General features: G+C 39.5%; 1 protein-coding gene across 1 annotated transcript; it reads right to left on the bottom strand.

Annotated features, from left to right (window-relative positions):
- Positions 1-3407: 3407 nt before the first annotated feature.
- On the bottom strand, positions 3408-4043 carry LOC142532251 (uncharacterized). The gene has a single exon (XM_075638568.1). It carries the CDS (start codon positions 4041-4043, stop codon positions 3408-3410), a length of 636 nt encoding a protein of 211 aa, XP_075494683.1.
- Positions 4044-4725: the final 682 nt, after the last annotated feature.

A 4725-nucleotide genomic window follows, 5' to 3' on the forward strand; every position in this document is an offset into this window, starting at 1 on the left:
GCCTAATTTTGGAGGTTGGAAGCTTGAAGATTTGTCATCCATTCAAGAGCCAAGTTGTTTACAACTTGGTTGGTGCCATCATCAATCTCTTGAGATTGATAGGTAACTATTTCTAAACACCCTATGTATGACATTTTGGTGTTTTATTGTATTTGCTACACACAATGCAAGGTGGCCGAAATTTTCTTGTAAAATTTAAAATTTTTAACTTCCGTTGCGCATACGGTCACCATAACCGATCCCCTTTCAAGTGGTATCCGAGCTAAGGTTACGATTTTGTGTAGCAATTACAAGATATTATATTGAAATTGATTTCTTACCGCATGAGAACAAAATTTTGCAACAATATCAAGGCATTTTTGGGGCATATTTTGGCAGCTTGTTGCTGCCCATTTGGGGCAGCCCAAGCTGCCCGAGGGGCTGCCCGAAACCCCCTTTGATTTTATTAAAAAAAAAAATTTTTTTGTTGCCGGAATTCGGCGACGGCGATGATGACTAGGGTTTCCAAAAGTGTTTTGGATTATCAAAGTGTCATGGGCCTTGAGTTGTTGGGCCATTGGATGGCTAACATATTTGTGAATTTTAAATGGGCCAAAATGTTTTTGGTGAAAAATAAGTTTTTGGGCCCTTAAGTTTAAAATTACAAAAGTTGCAAATATTTTCTCATGAAATAAATATTTTAAGTTGGACTTTAAATATTTATAGTAAATGGTGATTTACAAGAAATTCGGTTATAAATAAATTAATTTGAAAGTAGACAAAGGTGTTTGTATACTTTGTTAATTTAGTTTATAATCGTGACAGGTTAGTGATTTGATCAAGATATATAATATTGATCAATTAATTATTGTGATAATTAATTGATGGTGTATGATATGTGATATTATGCATGAAGGATGATCAAAAGCCCAAGCCCAATTTGCTAGATGTATGCTAGGATATTTTGTGTTGAATGATTGTAATAATTATCAATTTATAAAATGAGCTTGGTTTATGGCCCGTTCCCACCCCATGAGATGTATCCCTATTTGCCATGGATATTTATTTGTAAATATTAGTATAGTGGATGATCAAGATTGGAAGATGGTAGTCATGATGATTATGAAGATCGAAGACATGTAAATATTGGAAGCTAATGTAATAGTTGCATTTGCATCCCTTGCATTACCCTAGGATTGGACCTAGGCCTGTGTTTAGCTCACACGGGCCATTAGTATTGGGGCGATTGATCATCCTTGTTTGTTTACTGTTTATAATATATGCATGATATGTTATAAATAATGAGTATGTGCGTTATAATTATGATAATAACAAAGTTGCATGAATCCGGCAAACATACGATCAAACATGGCAAGCTTTTAAATAAAATTAATGATGAGACCTTTCAAAATTAAAAAAATCCTCATTTTGAATAAGATTCAAAATTAATATCAAGCCCGAAAAGGGGAATTATAAATTTGTTTATAATTTCCATGTCTTCCATCGACAATGGGTGCATGATGAACGCTACCCGTACTCGGGGCTCGGCTCATATTATTGGGGGGCCCTGGGTGCCGGAAAGCTGTGACATCCATTGACATGGTGATGTGAACTACGTGGAACTCCCATGATTTCGGCTCATATTATTGGGGGAACTCATGGCGACCGTCCATTAAGGTTCAACATCGATGGGCAAGGCTTGACACGTGAAGATGAACGACGTCATATTATTGGGTCCTAATCAAACGTGAGACAAAAGTTTACGTAGAGAGTTGCATTGTGATGCAATTGGAAACTACTTTTTAGGAATTGTGATTGGTTGATATTATTCGGGATCATAATTCGCTAATTGGACCTTACGTACCTACTGAGGAAAGGAGTTTCCCGTTTTCACTAGAGGGTAGTGAAAGATGTCAAAACAGTGGGAGCAAATATTTATGAAGTAAAAGTCCAAACTTCATATCTTACTAAATATTTTAAAATAGTCATCAACATTTATCTGTTTTTACTTTTCAGTAAAAATTGACAATGTCTTCGATTCGCAATCCGATATCTGCAATACTCGACAAACACATATTAACTGGACCTAATTACCTCACTTGGCTAAGAAACCTGAAAATCGTTTTGAATTCGGAAAGGGTAGCATATACACTGACTGAGTCGCCCCCTGTTGAGGCTCCGACTGACTGCACTCCTGAGGAATTGTAGGCTTACAAGGAATGGTGTGACCATGACTTGATAGCCAGGTGTTATAATGCTGACTTCTATGAATGATGAGCTGCAGAGGCGTTTTGAGGATGCAAAGAGTGCTGCTGACATTCATTTGCATCTCAAGGAGCTCTTTGGTGAGCAAACACGGCCTCTTACACATGCTACCGTCAAGGAGCTGATCACTTTGCGCATGCGAGATGGGGCCTCGGTCCATGAGCATGGCCTGAAGTTGATTGGGCTCGTGGACAAGCTCGTTGGCATGGATCTGATCTTTCCTTCGGAGTTGACAACCGACGTGTTGCTGTTATCTTTGCCTAGCTCATTTGATCCTTTTGTGGTGAACTTCAACATGAACAAGATGGAGCCGACCCTTGAGGAGTTGGTGAATATGCTTGTTACGTTTGAATCAACCATCAAGAAAGAGAAGTTGGTTCTTTATGTGGGTTCTTCATCTGGTACGAAGATTGATCCACATGGGAAGGGAAAGAAGCGTTCTTTCCAACGTCCCAAGAAGAATGTGCCCTTGTTGAGGCAATCTCCGAATCCCGTTGTGGCAGCCACACCAGTTAAGGCTGACAAGACTAGTGATGTTTGTCATCACTGCAAGAAGCCTGGACATTGGAGGCGAAATTGCAAGGAATATCTGGCCCAGAAGAGTTCTGGAAACGGTATGTTCTATATCGAAGTAAACATTTCAATTAACTCTACTTCTTGGGTATTGGATACCGGATGTGGCTCACATCTCTGTAATGATTTGCAGGCGATGGGAAGAAGTAAAAAGCTTAGGGAAGGTGTGACCTTCTTAAGGATGGGCAATGGGGCAAGAGTTGCTGCCAAGGCTGTTGAAGATCCATCAAGATTTTATGCATGCATATCGATGGACTGATTCCCTTGATGTCTGCCACCTTCCAAGCGAATGCCCTTTTGTGCTCTTTGAGAATTTGCAACAATTTGTTCTCCATAACATCTGTCAAAGTAGCAGAAATAATGACAGGCAATGTGTTATTCTTACCTAGGAATACGTACTTTAAGTGCGCGGAGGTAAGGGTTTGAGCTCAAGCGTCGGTGGCTCCTCGATGCTCGACTTTGGAGGGATCAAATCTCTGCGTTCTCCTAGGTCCTCCAGTCGCATCTTCATTGGCTTTCTCCATGGATGGTTGGCATTGAGATGTGCCACAATTTCAGTTTTTTCATCGTCAAATTCCTCTTCTCTCAACTCAGTTAGTGATAGTGGCCTCCAAAGGGTCCCTAAATGCATCCTGCACATAGTGAGAAACAAGAGAGTCAAAAGCATCAATTCTAAAACAGCTATCAAAATGCAGTGTGTGCTTAAGTGCATTAAAGACATCAAAAGTAATCTCCTCCTCGCCCACTCGCAATCTCAACTTCCCTTCTTGTACATCAATCAGTGCCTTGCCAGTCGCAAGGAATGGTCTCCCCAAAATGAGGGGCATCTCTGTATCCTCCTCCATGTCGAGCACCACGAAATCGGCAGGAAAAATGAATTTGTCCACTTTCACTAGCACATCCTCAATCACTCCGCGGGGGTACTTGACAGATCTGTCAGCCAGTTGCAAGAACATCCTCGTCGGCTTAGGCTTTCCCAACCCAAGTTTCCTAAACACAGAAAATGGCATCAGATTAATACTTGCACCAAGATCACATAATGCTTTATGAAAAACAACATCACCAATCGTGCAAGGAATAGAGAAACTCCCTGGGTCTTTTAGCTTCGGTGGGATTTTGTTTTGCACCAAAGCGGAGCAATTTTCAGTTAAGTTCACTGTTATGTGATCCTCCAACTTCCTCTTATTAGCCAATATGTCCTTCAAGAATTTAGCATAACTAGGCATTTGCATTAAAGCATCGACGAAGGGAATATTGATATGCAATTTTTAAACACCTCAAGAAACTTACCGAATTGTGCATCTAGTTTTGCTTTTTTCAATGCTGCAGGGAAAGGTGGAGGAATAACAATTTTCGGTTGTGCAGTGTGTGCTAGTGTAGAGTTAGGAGACTTACCTTTAGATGTCGCAGTTTGCTCATCCAACGTTTGAGTTTTCTCTTTTTCCCTTGACTCCAAAACTTTCCCACTTTTCAACTCAATAGCCTTCACTTGCTCTTTTGGATTAGTCTTTTAAGTTAATTTTATGAGATGTTTTGTTTGTACCTAATTTTGTGAAAAACATTGTTTCATTTCTATGCTGATAAAAATGGATATTCTTGTTTATTTTGCAAAGGTGTTTGCAACATTTACATGAATGAATGTTTGATTGGTACTGGTGAACTTGAAAACGATCTCTATAACTTAAAATTGAAAGATATTTCATTAAATGTCCATTCAAAGGCAGACATCATATAAGATATGGATGGGTAAGCCACCCAAATATTCTTGTCTTAGAATATGGGGGTGCCCTGCTTATGTGAAGCAGGTAGTGGGAGATAAATTGGATTGTCGATCCATTTTATGTTACTTTGTGGGATATCCAAGGAATTCAGTTGGATATCATTTCTATCATCCCTAAGAAACAAATG

This window comes from Primulina tabacum, chromosome 18 (assembly GCF_025594145.1).
Source record: "Primulina tabacum isolate GXHZ01 chromosome 18, ASM2559414v2, whole genome shotgun sequence".
Taxonomy (NCBI): Eukaryota; Viridiplantae; Streptophyta; class Magnoliopsida; order Lamiales; family Gesneriaceae; genus Primulina; species Primulina tabacum.